The 19099-nt window shown below is 45.0% G+C and overlaps 1 protein-coding gene across 1 annotated transcript; it reads right to left on the reverse strand.

Moving 5' to 3' along the window:
• Positions 1-5474: 5474 nt before the first annotated feature.
• On the reverse strand, positions 5475-17761 carry TNFRSF13B (TNF receptor superfamily member 13B). The gene is made up of 5 exons (XM_032230140.1): positions 17673-17761; positions 11912-12058; positions 8957-9073; positions 7138-7365; positions 5475-6008 (listed from the first exon to the last, which is right to left on the reverse strand). The coding sequence occupies exons 2-5, from the start codon at positions 12015-12017 to the stop codon at positions 5749-5751; spliced, it is 711 nt and encodes a 236-aa protein (XP_032086031.1). The 5' UTR covers positions 12018-12058; positions 17673-17761; the 3' UTR covers positions 5475-5748.
• Between the last annotated feature and the right edge of the window lie 1338 nt (positions 17762-19099).

The following is a 19099-nucleotide window of genomic DNA, read 5'->3' on the forward strand; positions in this document are numbered from 1 at the left end:
CGGGGGGGAAGCCATTCCCTTAACAACCGTTTTACCAAATTAACTGTGGCGATTCACTTAAGGACTGTGGCAAGAAAGGCCGTAAAATGGGGCAAAACTCACCTAACAAATGTCTCACTTAGCAAGGGACAATTGGGGTTGTAAGCTGAAGTCTAACTGTAATTCTCGTAACATGGCTTTTTTCCCCCCCAAGCTGTATTGTGAAGGCACTTGTGTGTGGCATGCTCAGAAAACTTACTATGAATGAGAAAATTCAGAATTAGGATGGTGGTTCCACTCCCAGCCTGCAGGAATAATGAACTCACGGAGATTTTAATCCTAAAATCTTACCCCTGTCTTGCATCTATTCTAGATCATCACACCCCCCCCCCCAAATCTTTATTGGTTCATTCAAGATAAATTTGAAACCAATAATTACATGGAATATAACAACCATTTCCTAACAGCGAGCCAATGTGGCCCACTTTATAGCTGCAGATGAAGGGGGCCGTTGTGAGTGTTGTGATTGTATCTCCCTTTTAAATAATGTAAAGCCTGCCAGGAAGAGAAACTGGCCTTTTTCTGCTCCATAAACCCTGAAGTTCAAAATCCTTTCTAAAATGGAATTATGGCACCCTCTTCTGGCTGAACTCTGAGTAATACTTTTTCTCCACCTCCAAACCTTCTGTTTCCTTTTTATTGTTTAGTGTTTTATTGTTAGATGCCAATCTTTCAAATCTGGAACAGATTTGAAAAAGCAACCAAGATGTTAATTAAAAGAAAATTTCTTATCAATATATAGACCCAGATTTAGGACACTTTTCATCCAGAGTGCTCTTAAGTTACTAATCGAATTAAAATTCAGATCGTATCATTGTTGTTCACAATACCTTGGCCTAAAACTGAAACGCATTTGTGCACATTGTAATTCCAGAATTTGACCAAAGTTTACGGTGTTTAAAATGTTTGTATATATCTTCTCTGCTTTTTGTAATTTAATCTTAGAGTAGGTTTATTTTGGACAGTTTTTTTTCCTCTGTGTAATGTTGGAATTGGTGACTGTTACTCTTCCTTTGCTTTAATTATGCAATGACTTTCTTTTTTAATTTTTTATATAATTTTTATTGAAATGTTTAAAAGAAGATAAAAACTAGCACATACTACGAAGGAAAAAAAGAAAAGAAAACAAATAGTCCAACAAAAAAGGTGAAGAAAAACAGAGAAAAGGGGGGGGGAGGCAAAGAAGTGATAGTCATAGCAGTTATATTTTAAGCTCACTCTCTAAACTTATTATCATAATACTCGACTTTCAATAATCTACCTTGTCTGATCGTCAGAGCCCTAAATCATAAGTTCATTTTTTTTTCATTCATATGCAAAACTTCCATGAGATTTTTCCAGGCACCAATCAGTGTAGATGGTGTCTTTTCTCTAATGAAAAAACCTAATTTATTCCTCTCAACAAGATCTCTCAATTTACTTTTTAAACTTTTTATCTTAGCCCTAAAAGAAAAAACATGTTCAGTTTACTTCAAAACCCACATTGCCTCTTACTTTCTATGGATGTCAGTGCTTCTAATTTTGCTTTTAAGTGTAAGAGGTGAAATTGGATTTGCTCTCTTCCATTCTTTTGGCTTTCTCTTCTTTTTCTTCTCTTTTCTCTTAACTCTTCTTCTCCTTCCTCCCTTCCCTTCCCCTTCTTCCTCTCTCTTCCCTTCCCATCCTCCCCTTCCTCCTCCCTCCCCTTCCCGTCCTCCTATTTTTCTCCCTTCCCTTCCTCCTCCCTCTCTCCCCTTCCCATCCTCCTTCCTCTCCCTTCCCTTTACATCCACCTTCCTCCCTTCCCTTCCCCTTCTTCCTCTCTCTTCCCTTCCCATCCTCCCCTTCCTCCTCCCTCTCTCCCCTTCCCGTCCTCTCCCCTTCCCTTCCCATTCTTCCTCTCCCTTCCCATCCTCCCCTTCCTTTCTCTTTCCTTCCTTCCTTCTTTCTTCCCCTCTCTCCCCTCCCCTTATTATTTGAAAGCAAACCCAGAAACGTAGTTTGGACAATTCTGGCTTTGCTGCGTCCTCGTCATCCTTTCCCGCGATGCTGTCACAGAAGTGCTGAAGGAAGCCATTGGCTCACGCGCAGGGGCGGTGCTTGTGCTCTGGTTGCTAGGTAACCGCAGGAAGGCCTGCCCGTGGGTGGTGGACTCTGAATTAAATAGCATCTCGATCATTTTGCTGTTATTTGTTATCGGAGGGAGGTTGGGCATGCCTTTGACTCCGGCCAGTAAACCGACGTTATTCGTTCATCTGAAGATTTCAACCGAAGACACATTGTTTATTGTCACCGGATCTGTGGTCAGTCTGTAACCATAAAATCCCATTGATACAATTTACTTTTTTCAAAGCCCTTTCTGTGCTTTGGCTTAGAGCCAAGCCATACCTAAAATGTGGCTCTGAAATATTCTCTCCCCCCCCTCCCCGCCCACTCCCCTGGTTCTTCTCCCATCACCATCAGGCTCAGGAACGATCCTTCTAAATCCTGGGAGATCCTAAATCGAGAACCTTGGGGTGTGTGTGCTATAATTCTTCATTTTCTCAGCAGTAGATCCCTTCAAATCTGTCATTCATCCTTCCTGGGTCAAAAAGGGGGGGCGGAATTCCACCTTTTCCTTGACGGTTTTGAAAAAGGAAGCTGACTAACAGATGCCTGCTTAAGAAGCCTCTTCAGTCATTTTAGACAGACAGGAGGAGAGGAGGAACGAAATGCTACTCCGTGCAACGAGGTTGCGTAAGTTGCCAGCTATCATTACCCGCTCGTGAACGACATTTTCTTCCAAAAAACTGGCATAAGAAAGATCAATGTACACTTAACCCTTCTGTATTCGTCAGCTTCAAGTCCCCGAGACAGTTTTCCCAGATGGAAACTCCAAATATGAACAGAGAATTGAGCACTTTTTTCTTTCCTTCAAAGCACCTGGTGTGGGGTAGGGTCTGCTTGGCCGGGGGAGGGGGGGGGTTGGACTAGACCAGGGGGTCGGCAACCTTAAACATGCAAAGAGCCACAAAGGTCCTAACCGGAAGCCCCCCGTTCAATTCTGGAGCTGACCAGAAGTCCGGTTCCCCTACCATAGAGTCTCCTCCTAGCACGGCATCCTTTTCCCCCATCTGTCCTAATTGGAAGCCCTATCAATTGTGGAGCCGCCCGGCAACAGGGAGCTGCAGCAGAGGGATGGAAGAGCCACATGCGGCTCCAGAGCCACGGATTGCCGACCCCTGGACTACAGGACTTATAAGGTCCCTTCCAACTCTCTTAAACTGAATCTTTTCCGGAAGCCCTTTTTTTGAGATTTCCAAAGGCTTAAAATACTGCATTGTCTCTGCTCTCTACTACCTTTTAAAAGCCATGAGGCCTTTGCAGTAATTCTTTGTTCTTAATGTCTAAAAAAACCCCGAGATAAACAGAGGAAGAAGGATTGGAGCATCGAAACACCATTTCCCTGCAGATCTTCCTCTGAAAAATTTATTGAAAATACCAGGAAGGGGGGGGGGGGGATACATATACAGGTAAACAAATGATTGTTTAAGCAAACATAACCAAAAAGAAAAAAAAAGTAAAGTGAACAAATGCAACAGAAAGCAGCAAGACAAATTGCAGCATACAGGTAGTTCTGGTCTTACAACGGCTCCATTTAGTGGCCGAAGTTGCAGCTTCACTGAAGAAAAGTGACTTGGGACCAGTTTTTCAAACTTAACGACCATCTCAGCCTCCCCACGGTCGCAGGATCAAAATTCAGACACTTGGCAACTGACTCGCACGTATGATGGTTGCAGAGTCCCCGGAGTCGCGCGATCCGCTTTCACGACCTTCTGTCAAGCAAAATCAATTGTGTGTGGGGGGGGGGAGCCAGGTTCACTTAATGACCGTGTGACTAATTGAACAACTGCAGCAATTCACTTTAACGGTGGCCAGAAAGTTTGTCAAGTGGGGCGAAACGCATTTAACCATCTCACTCAGCAACTGAAAATTTGGCCTCAATTGTGGTCGTAAGTCAAGGACTACATATATATATATATATATATATATATATATATATATATATATATATATATATATATATATATATATATATATATATATATATATATATATATATATTTCCTTGAGGACTTGTTTTAAAAAGCATTTCTGTCAGGCCTGAATTGGGCCTTCCGGCCTGCCACATTTACTGCTGTGGGAAAATGGGAGGGGGGGGGATTATATGGCATATGGGATATATATAGTCAAAATAACATTCCTTTCCCAGAGAGTCAAGGACATCTTGCCCTGCACATGGAGTGGCGTGACTGGGAGGCATTTCCAGTTGGGACGGTGCTCTGATTGGACCATGTGATGGACATGTGGGTGCTGGGCAGGGACTCGGACTTTCATTTGGATAGGGAAAACCTGGGAAGCTTTCAGATTCGGGTTTTCCCAGATGTGCCAGTAGGACATCTCTAATAAAATGGAACTTTGAAGAAACTCAACCACCGGCGTCTTTGTTCATTGCGGGTATTACTTGGAACCAGGGGTGAAATCCAGCAGGTTCTGACAGGTTCTGGAGAAGCGGGTAGTGGAAATTTCGAAGAGTTTGGAGAACCGGCAAATACCACCTTTAGCTGGCCCCAGGAGTGGGGTGAGAATGGGGATTTTGCAGTATCCTCCTCCCAGGAGTGGGGAGGGAATGGGGATTTTGCAGTATCCTTCCCCTGGAGTGGGGAGGGAATGGAGATTTTACAGTATCCTTCCCCCAGGAGTGGGAGGGAATGGGGACTTTGCAGTATCCTTCTCCCAGGAGTGGGAGGGAATGGGGACTTTGCAGTATCCTTCCCCTGGAGTAGGGAGGGAATGGGGATTTTGCAGTATCCTTCCCCTGGAGTGGGGAGGGAATGGGGATTTTGCAGTATCCTTCTCCCAGGAGTGGGAGGGAATGGGGACTTTGCAGTATCCTTCCCCTGGAGTAGGGAGGGAATGGGGATTTTGCAGTATCCTTCCCCTGGAGTAGGGAGGGAATGGGGATTTTGCAGTATCCTTCTCCCAGGAGTGGGGAGGGGATGGGGATTTTGCAGTATCCTTCCCCTGGAGTGGGGAGGGAATGGGGATTTTGCAGTATCCTTCCCCCAGGAGTGAGGAGGGAATGGGGATTTTGCAGTATCCTTCCCCCAGGAGTGGGAGGGAATGGGGATTTTGCAGTATCCTTCCCCCAGGAGTGGGGAGGGAATGGGAATTTTGCAGTATCCTTCCCCTGGAGTGGGGAGGGAATGGGGATTTTGCAGTATCCTCCCAGGAGTGGGGAGGGAATGGGGATTTTGCAGTATCCTTCCCCTGGAGTGGGGAGGGAATGGGAATTTTGCAGTATCCTTCCCCTGGAGTGGGGAGGGAATGGGGATTTTGCAGTATCCTTCCCCTGGAGTGGGGAGGGAATGGGGATTTTGCAGTATCCTTCCCCTGCCACACCCACCAAGCCACGCCCAAAGAATGGGTAGTAAAAAAATGTTGAATCCCACCACTGCTTGAAACCCTGACATTTTCACTGGGAATTTTATACCCACAAGTGCACAATCTGGCAAAGATTTTTTTAAAAAAAAAGAAAGAAAAAAGAACAAAACCACGGCTCAGTTTCCTTGTAAGGTGTGGGCCCTTACAATTCAAGACCTCAACAATGCAAGCAGCTTTTTGGGGGGGGGAAGGGGGGGGAAGGGGGCTGTCGTGCTCCTGCCTCCCCCTCCCCCCACTGTTTATGGCTTAGCTCATCTGCATCTTTTCTTGGGAGGGAGAACATATAATTTGGAAGTGGCAGTCTTCGGAGGAAGGGGACACCATCCCGCCCGGGATAGCAGCAGCAACATCCGCCAGCATCTCGAGGTGGTACGGCTTGGGGCACGATCGCGTCTCCTGGATGTCAGGACCCACTTCGGGGAAGCAAAAGCCGCAGGTTTCCACCGGCTCTGGAGTTTGGTTGTCCCCGGAGTCGCTGCCGAAACTTCCCGCTTCCATGAGACCATCTGGGGGAGGGGGGGTGGAATACAAGTCTGGCATGATTTTGATAACTCCTTGATTTATAACCATTCATTTAGTGATTCTTTGAAATTATGGTGGGACTGAAAAATATAACAATAGCATTTATACACTGTTTCACAGGACTTTCTACTCTAAATTCTATTCTATTCTGTTTTTAATTCTATTTTTTTCTTTTCTATTCTATTCTATTTTCTGTTCTATTCTAAGTCTAATATTCTACTTTATTGTATTCTATTCTATTTGTTTTTTATTCTATTCTATTTTCTATTCTATACTATTTTCTATTCTATTCTATTCTAATTCTATTTTCTATTCTATTCTATTTTTTTCCATTCTATTCTATTTTCTGTTCTATTCTAATATTCTACTCTACTCTAAATTCTATTCTTTTCTATTTTTTATTCTATACTATTTTCTATTCTATTCTAATTCTATTTTCTATTTTTTTCTATTCTATTCTATTTTTTCCATTCTATTCTATTTTCTGTTCTATTCTAATATTCTACTCTACTCTAAATTCTATTCTATTTTTTATTCTATACTATTTTCTATTCTATTCTAATTCTATTTTTTTCTATTCTATTTTTTTCTATTCTATTCTATTTTCTATTCTATTTTCTATTCTATTTTCTATTCTATTTTCTATTCTATTTTCTATTCTATTTTCTATTCTATTTTCTATTCTATTTTCTGTTCTATTCTAATATTCTACTCTACTCTAAATTCTATTCTATTCTATTCTGATTTTTATTCTATTCTACTCTATTTTCTATTCTATTCTATTTATTCTATTCTATTTTCTGTTCTATTGTAATATTCTACTCTAAATTCTATTCTATTCTATTCTGGTTTTTATTCTATTCTATTTTCTATTCTATTTTTTTTTCTATTCTATTTTGTATTCTATCCTATTTTCTGTTCCATTCTAAGTCTAATATTATTTACTCTAAATTCTGCTCTATTCTATTTTCTAATCTATTCTATTCCTTATTCTATTCATTCCATTCCAAATGGCTTCATGGCTAAACAGCCTACAGGCAGGAATCTTCTGAGCATGTTCGCAAGGACCCAAGGAAGGCCGTGGCTTCAACTGGAATAAGGAAAAGCTTTTACCTTTGGGCGGATCTCCCTTTTTATGGCAAGATGCTGAGCTGGCTCGACAAAACTTCTCGTCCCCCCTTTTTTGAAAGTAAATCCAAGTCAACAGCAAGGAGAAGAGCAGAATGCAAAGACAGAATCCCAGGGCCATGTACAGCAGCACCTGTTGGTCATAGGTAGCATCCAGTTTACGCTGCAGAGGCTGGAGAGCAGCTGGGGTTGGTAAAAAGGTGGTAAGAGGCTCTGGAAGTCAAGACGGAGTAGAGAAGAAGAGTTAATAAACGTTTTATCGCGCCCTGATTTATTTCAGCACCAATTCCGATGTGTGGGCCCCCTGGATTTTGGATGCCAACGGAACAGACCTAGGAATATCTGGGGAATTGTGGGGTTCTGGATGCTCTCTGAGCTTGGTGGTTTTCTTGCAGACGTTTCATTACCAGACTAGGTAACATAATCAGTGCTAGGAGGGAGTGGGGATTGTGGAAAAGGAGGAGGACTAGAAATCCTCGGTGCTCTCTGAGCTTGGTAGTTTTCTTGCAGACGTTTCATTACCAAACTAGGTAACATCATCAGTGCTAGAAGGGAGTGGGGATTGGGGAAAAGGAGGAGGACTTGATGCTTGAGTTTGATAGTTTTCTTGCAGACGTTTCATTACCAAGCTAGGTAACATTATCAGTGCTAGAAGGGAGTGGAGATTGTTGAGTGTAGGAGAAGGAGGACTAAAGATCCTTAGTATTCTATGAGCTTGGGTGTTTTCTTCCAGATGTTTCATGACCCTCTAGGCAACATCATCAGTGCTGGAAGGGAGGGGGGTTTGTCACATGCCACCTTCTAGCCCTGATAATGTTACTTAGTTGGGTCATGAAACATCTGCAAGAAAACCACCAAGGTCAAAGAGCACCAAGAACCCCACAGCTCTACCCTGAGTTGCAAATATTCTACTGGGGAACTTAAAACCCTGAATTGACTGCCCAGACAAAGGTTGGTGATAGTAGATGGTTAAAGAATTTGTATTTCATCAATATTTATTTGGCCCGTAACCAGATTAAATCAAAATCAAAAACAATGAAGTAAAGGGAACAAAATACAAAATGCTAGCAACATAACCCACAGCATATAACATTCCCAGTGTTGTGGCCCACCAGTGGCCAGCAGAGCTGGCAGCAGATTCGGACAGTGAGGAGGTTGGGGAGGAACCTGGGCCAGTCCTGGAGTGGAGTTTGCAGGAGACAATTTGTTCCCTTCATTGGCTCGGAGACTCTCCGAGACTCCTTGCCAAGTTCTGCAGATATTGGCCTGGCAGCTCTCCAAGCCAGAGAAGGTCTGTGACTGTAAATCCTCCCTTGAAAGACTTTGCTGGATGTGAATGAGCAGAATTCACAGCAAATTAATAAAAGGGGTTTTTTTTTGCCAGGAGTTTGTTTCATGCTCTTGGGAAGCCTCGGCCAGAACTCCCTTCTTCGTGACTATATTAAGCATGATACTGTGTTTGATGCCCACTAAGAACTGGGGATTTAATGCCCATGAGTAAATCTGGCAATCACTTTTTAAATCACTGCTGGGTTTCCATGTGACATGTGGGGGGAAAAAATCCCCGAGAAATGCAAAGGATTTGCTTTTAAGAGGGGACTATGGCTGTATCCCTTGCCACATTTTTTCACTCCCTGAGCATCAAATCTGCCCCTTACGGAGGGCAATGTAACTAATTGGGGCATGGGGAAGGTCTCTGGGTGTGCTTTATAAGTTGGGGTGGAAAACACAAGGAGGAAAAATTGGACACCCCCCCCCCCCGGCTCCAGCTGTGCGTTTCGAGAGACTCCTCCTCAGCTCTTACTTCTGCAGAAAGAGGCACATTGTTTAGGGTGTTGCCCGCAGATGCTGAAGCATTTGACGCATTCTCTCAGGAGCTGGTCGTAGTAGGAGCCCTCTTGTTTGCTGCACTCCAAGGAGCCTGCAAGTAAAGCAAAAGAGTTTGTGCGAAGGGGAGAGGAGGGATCCGCCCATCTCTCTCTTCTCCACCCACCAAGGAAACCGCCCAATCCTTGGCTGGCCTACTGCTCATTGGCTACCCAACCCTGTAGCCATGGAAACAGCAGCATCCTTCAGACGGCTAATGCAGCAAGAGGGGATGCGGCTTCCCTCCGCTCCATCTCCCGCATCCTTGAACATCTCTGGCTTCTTAGTGGTGGTAGGATGTTCTCCAGCCATTGGCTTCTAAGCTCTGCAGCTTGGCAAAGGGCCTGGCACGACAAAACCGCGCTCGACTAAAGCGCGCCCGATTAAACCGCGTCGCTGACGTCATCAACAGGGCGACAACAGCGAGCGCGGAGAAAAAAGGGCGCTTTAAATAGCGCTTTGAAAGCAAGCCGATTCAAGTTAAGGTAAGGGTAAGGGTAAGGGTTAGGGTTAGGGTTAGGGTTAGGGTTAGGGTTAGGGTTAGGTTAAGGGTTAGGGTTAGGGTTAGGGTTAGGGTTAGGTTAAGGGTTAGGGTTAGGGTTAGGGTTAGGGTTAGGGTTAGGTTAAGGGTTAGGGTTAGGGTTAGGGTTAGGGTTAGGGTTAGGGTTAGGGTTAGGGTTAGGTTTAGGGTTAGGTTAAGGGTTAGGGTTAGGTTTAGGATTAGGTTTAGGGGGGTTAGGTTTAGGTTTAGGGGTTAATTTTAGGTTTAGCGTTTACAGCGTGCTTTTTTCGTCGCGCTGTGATGACGTCAGCTACGCGGTTTCGTCAAGCGCGCTTTAGTCAAACGCGGTTTTGTGGTGGAACCGGCAAAGGGTGGGTAGTCAAATGCTTTCGAGCAGAGGGGGGGATCCGACCTCGGCCATTTTACTTGGGGCTGCCCCTGAAGAGTGTTCGGAGACTACAATTGGTCCAGAATGCAGCCGCGTGAGCGATATCGGGTGTACCTAGGTACACCCATGTTACACCTATCCTCCGCGAGCTGCACTGGCTTCCCATCGGTCTCCGAATGCACTTCAAGGTGCTGGTTGTTACCTTTAAAGCCCTACATGGCTTGGAACCTGGATACCTACGGGACCGCCTCCTGCCACATATTTCCCAACGACCTATAAGATCTCACAGATTGGGCCTCCTTCGGGTACCGTCGACCGGGCAATGCCGGTTGGCGACCACTCGGGGGAGGTCTTTCTCTGTAGCTGCTCCGGCCCTGTGGAATGATCTCCCCGCAGAGATCCGGACCCTTCCCACTCTCTCGGCCTTCCGTAAAGCCACTAAAACCTGGCTGTTCCGGTAGGCCTGGGGCTGTTGACCCCAAAATATGGCCCAGCCCTACTTGGAATGGAGTGCATGGTGTGTTTTTTAAATCTATCTTTTCTTTCCTTCCCTTCTTTTTGATTTATTTGTATTGTTAGCTGCCCGGAATCCTACGGGATTGGGCGGCATACAAATGTTATTAAACTTTGAAACATTTTAAGACTTGTGGGCCTCAGCTTCTAGGATTCTGGGAATTGAGGTCCATGGGTCTTAAAAGTGGCCAAGGTTGGACCTCTTTGTTTTAGAGCATGAGAGCCAATTGTGGAACCAATTTGGGAGTAGCTCCTTCCTTATTCGGCTTCCCAGCAACCCACCTTCTGCAGGTGTGCGAAGGAACACCAACAGAAGACCACTTCATACATCAGTACCTCACGTAAGTATCCCCAGTCATCCAAGAGTTGTAAAGCAGAGAAGCAAGTTCTCCATGAGTTGCCCAACTTTAGCTCCCATCAACCTTACGTCAGCATGGCTAACAGTCTGTGATGCTGAGAAGTACTTGAGAGACCTCCACTAGACCGATTAGATCCCACAGATTAGGCCTCCTCCAAATTCCATCCGCCGGCCAGTGTCGACTGGCGACTACCCGGAGGAGAGCCTTCTCTGTGGCTGCTCCGACCCTTTGGAACGAACTCCCCGTGGAGATTCGAACCCTCACCACCCTCCAGGCCTTCCGCAAAGCCCTTAAAACCTGGCTGTTCCGACAGGCCTGGGGCTAAAGAGCTGTTGCCCCCGTCTCGAATGGTATGACTGTTGTGTGTTTTTAAATTATGTATTGTTATGTATCGTTTTTTTATTTTTTATTTTTTGTCTGTCCCCCCCCCCCCCTTCTCTGATTTGATTTGTTAGCCGCCCTGAGTCCCCTTCGGGGGAAAAGGGCAGCATATAAATATAATAAAAAGAGCCGAGGTGGCGCAGTGGTTAGGGTGCAGTACTGCAGGCCACTTCAGCTGACTGTTATCTGCAGTTCAGCGGTTCTAATCTCACCGGCTCAAGGTTGACTCAGCCTTCCATCCTTCCGAGGTGGGTAAAATGAGGACCCGGATTGTTGTTGGGGGCAATATGCTGATTCTGTAAACCGCTTAGAGAGGGCTGAAAGCCCTATGAAGCGGTATATAAGTCTAACCGCTATTGCTATTGCTATAAATGAATGAATGAATGAATGAATGAATGAATGAATGAATGAATGAATGAATGAAGTAGGATTTAGCAACGTCTAACCAGCCATACACCGACCATCCTTGATCGTAGCCTGGTTGCCATGAACTTTGATCAACCACCTCTTATCCTCCAAAAACACCTGGAGGTCAAGGGGTTGAGGAAGGTCTCTTGGCGGTATGGTCCTCTCGTTATGAGCTGGACAACCACATCTGCAGCACCTCTACTGGTGCTGGAAGGGCAAATAACACCCCCACCCCCACCACCAGTTCTACCATGATTCATAGATTGCTTTGGAGGAGCAAAATGACCAAACTATACAACGGTTTCAGTGCGAATCCATAAAACATCATTTTCAGACGCTTACTGCAGACATCGGTACATCCCTGGCTCTTGAGTGGGTGACAAGCCATTTTGCAAGGCACACAGTTGCCCAGAAGGCCATCCCAGTACTGGTCGTTCGAACACGGCATGATCCCGTTGAAAATGCACGTCTGAATCCAGGGCGGTCTCTCTAAAAACAGAAGAACAGGTTGCAGAAAAAGGAGTTGGCTACCTAGAATCATAGAGCTGGAAGGGACTCTGGAGGTAATCCAAACCTCTGCCCAATCGGGCGTTCTTATACCATCCTAAACAAATGGTTGTCCAATTTTTTTTCTGGGAAACCTCTATCAACTCCTGGAGACCAGCTCCTCCATTAATCAATTGTTCTCACTATCAAGAAATTTCTCCTAAATTCCAGGTTGTATCTCCTTCTGATAAGCTTCCACACATTGCTTCTTGCCTTTCTCTCAGATGCTTTGGAGACTAAGTCAGCCTCCTCATCTCTCTGGCTGCCTCTATCATATCACCCTTAATCCTAGTTTATGTCTGGACTACACATAGCTAGTTCCCTCAACCGTTCATCATACGGTTTAGCCTCCAGCCCCCTAATCATCTTCTCTGCACTCTTTCTGGGCATCATCTTTGTATCACAAGGACCAAAATTGGATTCAATATTCCAAGTGTGGTCTCACTACTGCAATATGAAAGGTAGAAGTAAAGGTTCCCCTCGCACATATGTGCTACTCGTTCCTGACTCTAGGGGGCCCTGCTCATCTCCGTTTCAAAGCCGAAGAGCCAGCACTGTCCGAAGATGTCTCCGTGGTCATGTAGCCAGCATGACTCAACGCCGAAGGAGCACGGAACGCTGTTCCCTTCCCACCAAAGGTGGTTCCTATTTTTCTATTTGCATTTTTTACGTGCTTTCGAACTGCTAGGTTGGCAGAAGCTGGGACAAGTCACGGGAGCTCCCTCCCTTACGCAATGCTGGGGATTCGAACTGCCGACCTTTCAGATTGACAAGCTCAGTGTCTTAGCCGCTGAGCCACCGCGTGCCCACATAGACCCACCGCATACTGCAACATAGAGAGGTACTATCACTAATACAGTTTCTTTTTCACCCTATAGCACTGTGCATATTCAATTCATGCAGTGCATGACTCATGCGTTGTGCAACTGTGATTTATTTAATAAACCACAACAAGACAAGCAGTGGCACTGGGGACTCCAGAGTCCTGTTAACGCTCCCAGATGGAGAATATTTAAAAGTAAATTTACATTGGAAACTTTAAAGATCGCGCATAGAACCTGGCTGCATTTACGCCTGATTCATATATCGCTCCAAGATTTAACCGGGTTGCGTTGCAAGGGCCCAGTTCAGCCACAAAGGCTGTGCACCATGCTTTGGAAACTGTTAATGGCCGACTCGCCTACAATGACTCAACAAAACTCAACACCGCAACTTAAGCGAAAGCAAAGTATGAGTTACCCAGGGCTGTGTGCACAATTCCGCCATCTTTGTGTTTCTTACAGGGAACGTGTACGTTCTCGCAACCTCAGCTGCGTAGAAACAAGGGTTGCTGTAATTTCCATTAGAAAACAAAATCAAACCGCGTGGAAAAAGCTCTATGAGAACCAATGGAGAGGTTCTTTTTAAAGCGTCCTCTCATTTCCGGCAGGCTGATGGGCAGGAGTTGGGCAGAAGAAGAAAATTCCAAAGTTTCCCAATCTTTGGACCTAATTGGAAGATAGGCTGAATGCAGCTATTGAATTGAATTGCATTGATTAGGTTTCTATGCCGCCCAATCTCGAAGGACTCCGGGCGGCTTACAGAAATGAAAAAGAAATTAAAAGAACTTAAAAACAATAGGACACACGAAGTTAAAAAAGGAACGCAGCAAACACCCAATCAGAAGCCCTGCTGGAAAAGCCAGGTTTTAATGGCTTTGCGAAAGGCCATGAGAGTGGGGATAGCCCAGATCTCTGGGGGCAGCTCATTCCATATGGCCAGAGCGGCAACAGAGAAGGCCCTACTCTTAGGCGCCGCCAGCCAGCATTGTCCCGCTGAAGGCACCCAGAGAAGGCCCATCCTGTGCGACTTTATTGGTCTAAGGGAGGTATGTGGCAGGAGACGGTCTCGTGGGTACCCAGGTCCCGTGACCCGTCAAAACCGCGGTCCACTAAAGCGCGCCCGATTAAAGCGCGTACCTGACGTCATCAGCAGCGCGACAAATAAAATTAAAAATAAATTACATTAAAATGAAAATAAAATTAAAGCAAGCCGATTCACATAAAGGTAAGGGTTAGGTTTAGGGTTAGGGTTAGGGTTAGGTTAAGGGTTAGGGTTAGGTTTAGGGTTACGTTAAGCGTTAGGGTTAGGTTTAGGGTTAGCGTTAGGTTTAGCATTAGGTTAAGGGTTAGGCTTAGGGTTAGGGTTAGGGTTAGGTTTGGGGGGGGTTAGGTTTAGATTTACGCGTTAATTTTAAGTTTACCGCTCACAGCGTGCTGTTTTCGTCGCGCTGTGATGATGTCACGTACGCGCTTTCGTCGAGCGCACTTTAGTCTACCGCGGTTTTGTGGTGGAACCCCCAGGTCCTAGGCCGTGTAGGGCTTTAAAGGTGATAACCAGCACCTTGAATCGTGTTCGGAGACCAATGGGCAGCCAGTGCAGCTCGCGGAGGATAGGTGTGATGTGGGTGTACCTTGGTACATCCAGTATCGCTCGCGCGGCTGCATTCTGGACTAATTGCAGTCTCTGAACACTTTTCAGGGGTAGCCCCAGTAGGCTATTGCCTGTAGGAACTGCAGCACGCAGCTTCCTCCCATAATTTGTTTAAAAACACAAAGCTTTCTGCAACTCTGATGGGTACCTTCTTTGGGCAAAATGCCCAGATTAGGAAATATAACTGCAGATAATATTTTTAGGGGATATGCGAAAGAGAACCATGTCGGTGAAGGCTGTGCACTAGCTGGAGGGAATCCAAACGTATACAATACAATAGCAGAGTTGGAAGGGACCTTGGAGGTCTTCTAGTCCAACCCCCTGCCTAGGCAGGAAACCCTACACCATTTCAGACAAATGACTATCCAACATCTTCTTAAAGACTTCCAGTGTTGGGGCATTCACAACTTCTGGAGGCAACTTCTGTTCCACTGGCTAATTGTTCTCAGTATCAGGAAATTTCTCCTCAGTTCTAAGTTGCTTCTCTCCTTGATTAGTTTCCACCACTTTTAAAAGAAGAATCTTGTCTACCCGCTCTTCTAAACCTATTTTCCCTTGCTCCTTTATTTGATTAAAATGAGTATTTCCCTCTAAATACTTCACTTCCAGAGGACATGAGAGACACAATGGATGGAAACTAATCAAGGGAACAACCAACCCAAGAACGAAGGAGAAATTTCCTGACAGTTGGAACAATTAATCATTGGGACAACTTGCCTCCAGAAGTTGTGAATGCCCCAACACTGGAAGTCTTTAAGAAGATGTTGGATAACCATTTGTCTGAAGTGGTGTAGGGTTTCCTGCCTAGGCAGGGGGTTGGACTAGAAGACCTCCAAGGTCCCTTCCAACTCTGTTGTTTATTTTAAAGGCTAAACCAGAAGGTGAGCAACTGATGGAGCTTGGTACACAATCAATGTCTTCCAATATTTTGAAGGGCTTTCACAACAAAAACAATAGGATAGAATAGAATAGAATATAGAATAAATAGTTGGAAGGGACCTTGGAGGTCTTCTAGTCCAACCCCCTGCCTAGGCAGGAAACCCTACACCATTTCAGACAAATGACTATCCAACATCTTCTTAAAGATTTCCGGTGTTGGGGCATTCACAACTTCTGGAGGCAAATTGTTCCATTGATTAATTGTTCTAACTGTTAGCAAATTTCTCCTCAGTTCTAAGTTGCTTCTCTCCTTGACTAGTTTCCGCCCATTGCTTCTTCTTCTTCTATCCTCAGGTACTTTGGAGAATAGCTTGACTCCCTCTTCTTTGGGGCAACCCCTGAGATATTGGAAGAGTGCTATCATGTCACCCCTGGTCCTTTGTCTCATTACTAGACATACACAGTTCCTGCAACCGTTCTTCATATGTTTTAGCCTCCAGTCCCCTAATCCTCTTTGTTGCTCTTCTCTGCACTCTTTCTGGAGTCTCAGTAGGGATCTATTTAATTCCCCAAAGCACCTGAGGGCAGGACAAGAAGTAACGAGTGGAAGAATATAAAAAACAGATCCAACCTACAACTAAGGAGAAATTTCTTCCTTAACTTCAGGAGTCGTGAATGCTCCATCACTGGAGGTTTTTCAAGAAGACATTGGACAGCCATTTGTCCGGAATGATATAAGGTCTCCTGCTTGAGCAGGGAGTTGGACTAGAAGACCTCCAAGGTCCCTTCCAACTCTGCTGTTCTGTATTCTTCTTCTCCTAATCAGTCCTCTTCAGAGAAGAAAAAAGTAAGAGACTGGTGGAAAGGAGATAGTAGAAAGGTTAAGGGCCCCACGTTCCTACCCTGGGCTGGAGGACACCTGCAGCTGTGTTGTATCTCAAAAGAAAACACCAAGGTTGAGAAACAATTATGGAAAGTTGAGTTTCAGAAAAAGACTAGAAAATAACCCAGGTAGCCTGTGGGGAGAACCAAACTGAGATTTATTTGCATTTGCTGCAAAATATTCCTGGAGGGCCCTTCTCTCTCATCACTGTGAGAAACAGAAAAAAAGAAAAATGGATCTGTTCTTAGGAACCACCAAGAGCCATTTTTAATTCCTTAGCAATTCTCTCCGTGTCAATCCGCAGGGCTCCTTCATCGAAGCCTTTAAGCCGAAAACAGAGTAACAGCGACCGTTCCTGAGGCAGATACAACTTCGGAAAGAGAAGATAAAATAAGAAAGGAAGAAAAAAAATGGAGGAGATGCGCTAATGTGTTAATCATTGGCCCTTTTTTTAAAAAAAGGAGCCGTTCTTTGAAAACAAAAATCTGTTTGCCATTGTCAAATCTCGCAAACCTGACGTGTGTGGTATTTTGGCGTTTTCTCCCCAAGTTCACAAGGATAGTTTTATTTCTTTATATTATATTCTTTATATTATATTGTATTATACTTGAGTTGGTACATCATGGGGCCTAGACAAGATTGCCTAACCTTCATTCTTACCGGGCTTTCAAAGCTATTATGAATGAAGGCAGAATTATTATTATTACACACACACACACACACACACACACACACACACACACACACACGTTGGTCGGCCATTTTAAGAAAACAAATAATACCAATGTAAAAATAGAGCCAAGCCGGAGATGTTGCATCCAATTGACACCAATGATTTATGGCGCTGCTCAACCCAACTCAACAACCCAACTCAACTCAACTCAATCCATGCATCTGGGCAGTCTCTCCGAGGTTTAAACTTCTCCAAGCTTCGGTGAGCTAAATTCACCCTAACAACATCTAGTGATGTTTCCACTGCAAGGGTCATTACTTTTTTTTTAGAAAACAGTTTGACCTCCGACCAGCAGGAATTCTGCATCCCAGAAAGGAAACGTAGGGTGGGCCTCCAGAGAAAACCTTGGTGTGATTTTATTTCACCTGCCCTTGAATTGAATTAAAACATAAATCCTGAAATTATTCCCCATACAACTAATCCTTTTACCTCCACCACCACCCTCCTTTGGTCATATTTAAATTTACAATTTGGTAGCAATTTTTGTATGCCTTCTGAGGCTGGACTCAAAATTTCTGGAGGACACGGACAATTCCGAAGGGCACAAGTGAGGACTTTCTGACTTTTGAAAAAATTCAGATTTTACTTACACTTCCTCCCCTGCTGCTGAACCGAGCTGAACTTCTCTTGGCTGATGGTCATCTCCTTCATGCCATCTCGAACGTGTCCCTGATCCTGGCCTGTGTGGGGTTTATTATGAGTCCTTCATTTGATTAGAGTCTCTCTGTGTGTTTCCTGGGGGTTTCCCCTCCTGGGCTGGAGATGCAAACCAACTCAACAAAACCCGAAGCAGAAGGAGGTCCTTCTCTGAGTTCCTCTCCCAAGGGAACATCAAAAACTTCAACCTCAGTCATTTTTGAAGCTCTCTTTATCCAGAAAAAGATTATTCGGTTTGCTTCGTAAATGTCAACCGGGTGTTGATGTGGAAGAGGCCAGTTCAAAGTTACCCGGAGCTTTTGAGAATGAGGAAATTCTTCTGGGGTGGGTCTTTTACGGTTACTGTTTTTCTTGAGAGGTGATTTTACCGTGGAAGGTCAGGCATCCCCTCTTTCAAGATTCTGTCCTACACATTGGCAACAAAAAACCAGAACATCAAATACAAGCTGGGTGGATACGACCTCGTAGACGACACTCCCTCTGTCAAGGAACTTGGAGTCCTCATCTCCAACAATCTAAGCCCCAGAGCTCACTTTAACAGCAGTGCCAAAAAGGCAGTAAGACAGGGTGGATTGCTGCCAGTTTTACTACCAGTTTGCAAACCGCGTGCACAACGCTCCTGCACACTTTTCAATGTAAATTGTTCTCCGTACATGCACAATTTACAGTGAACTGTGCACGCGCAGTCATTAAAAAACAAAAGGGTGCGAGGGAACCAGTTTGGGGGTGTGGCAGGCCTGGGTCACTGCCAGTTCCGATACCCAGGCCTGAATTCCACTATCGGTTTGGCTGAACCGGGAGCAACCCACCTCTGCACTAAGAGTTGTTAACCTAATTTTGCGAAGCTCCTTCTCCGGTAACATTGTATTGCTAACTAAGGCAGACAAAACCTTTGCCAGACCAATTCTCGGATACAGTTCATCTGCCTGGAATCCACACTGTATACGACTGGAGCGAGGTCCAGAGGTATTTCACGAGAAGAGTCCTCCACTCCTCTGCTCACAACAGAATTCCCTTATGCCACCAGGCTCGAAATTTTGGGCTTGGACAACTGGAACTGCACCGCCTGCGGTCTGACCTAAGCATAGTACACAAAATTGTCTGCTACAACATCCTACCTGTCAACGACTACTTCAATTTCAACCGCAATAATACACGGGCAAACAATAGATACAAACTCAAGGTAAACCGTTGCAAACTTTGATTGCAGAAAATACGACTTCAGCCACAGAGTGGTCAACGCCTGGAATGCTCTACCTGACTCCGTTGTTACATCCTCAAACCCCCCCACAGCTTCAACCTTAAACTGTCTAGCGTGGACTTCACCCCATTCCTAAGAGGTCCGTAAAGGGGCGCGCAT

This window comes from Thamnophis elegans, chromosome 14 (genome assembly GCF_009769535.1).
Source record: "Thamnophis elegans isolate rThaEle1 chromosome 14, rThaEle1.pri, whole genome shotgun sequence".
NCBI lineage: Eukaryota > Metazoa > Chordata > Lepidosauria > Squamata > Colubridae > Thamnophis > Thamnophis elegans.